General features: G+C 77.4%; 1 protein-coding gene across 1 annotated transcript in view; it reads right to left on the minus strand.

The window, feature by feature from the left end:
• Positions 1-709, minus strand: part of MNEG_16615 (hypothetical protein) — a gene marked incomplete at both ends in the record, with an annotated part of 2,330 nt that extends 1,621 nt beyond the window's left edge. The window contains one exon of the mRNA XM_014034915.1: positions 530-709. Coding sequence (XP_013890369.1) covers positions 530-709 — 180 coding nt within the window. The remainder of the gene's footprint in view (positions 1-529) is intronic.
• Positions 710-809: the final 100 nt, after the last annotated feature.

The raw sequence follows: 809 nt of genomic DNA on the forward strand, positions 1-809 counted from the left end.
GTGCTGCTGCGCTGGCGGCGCGCCCTCCCGCCGCGGGCCCCGCTCGCCGCGCCCCCCCTCGCCGCCCAGGCGCCGGCCGCCGTAGGGGCCGACACCCGCCGCGCCGCCGCGGCCGCCGCCGGCCGCGTCCACGGCCACGTAAGGCACCCCCACCACGCCGCCGCGGCCGCCGCGGCCGCCCATTGGGCCGCCCATCCCCGGCCGCGGGACGTAGCCGCCCCGCCCGGCCACCGGCGGGCCCATCGGCGGCATGGCAGCGCCGACCATGGGCGCATAGCCGGGCATAGCAGCCATCCCAGGCATCTGGGGGACGGCCACCATCTGATGATGTCATCAAAAATGGGGGAGGGGTGACACGAGGATCCACCGGGCAAACAGGTCAGCGCCGGCGTGGAAGAGCGACAGTTGAGCGATGGGACAGGCACGAAAACCGGCTCACGCGCGGTGCGCGGCCGCGACGGCGCGCGCGCCGGACGCCGCCGAGGCACCGCCAGACGCGGGCGCGGGCGCGGGCGCAGGAGACGCCCACCTGGCCGTACGGCGACATCGCGTAGCCCATCTGCATGTGGCGCCACATGTGTGGCGACATCGCGGGCACCATACCCCACTGCGCCGCCGCGGCCGCCTGCATCATCTGGGCCTGCTGCTCTGGGGACATGGCGCCCACCGGGACCTGCATGGCCATCGGGCCGCCAATGCCCGGCTTCATCGGGCCGCCGAGCCCGCCGTCGCGCTGCTTGTAGTACGGCTGCACCTGCGGCCCGTACCGCCCGCCGCCGCCGCCGGCCCCGGCCGCGCCGCCGCCGCGC

The sequence above is a fragment of the Monoraphidium neglectum genome, assembly GCF_000611645.1.
Source record: "Monoraphidium neglectum strain SAG 48.87 unplaced genomic scaffold scaffold06587, whole genome shotgun sequence".
NCBI classification, from domain to species: Eukaryota; Viridiplantae; Chlorophyta; class Chlorophyceae; order Sphaeropleales; family Selenastraceae; genus Monoraphidium; species Monoraphidium neglectum.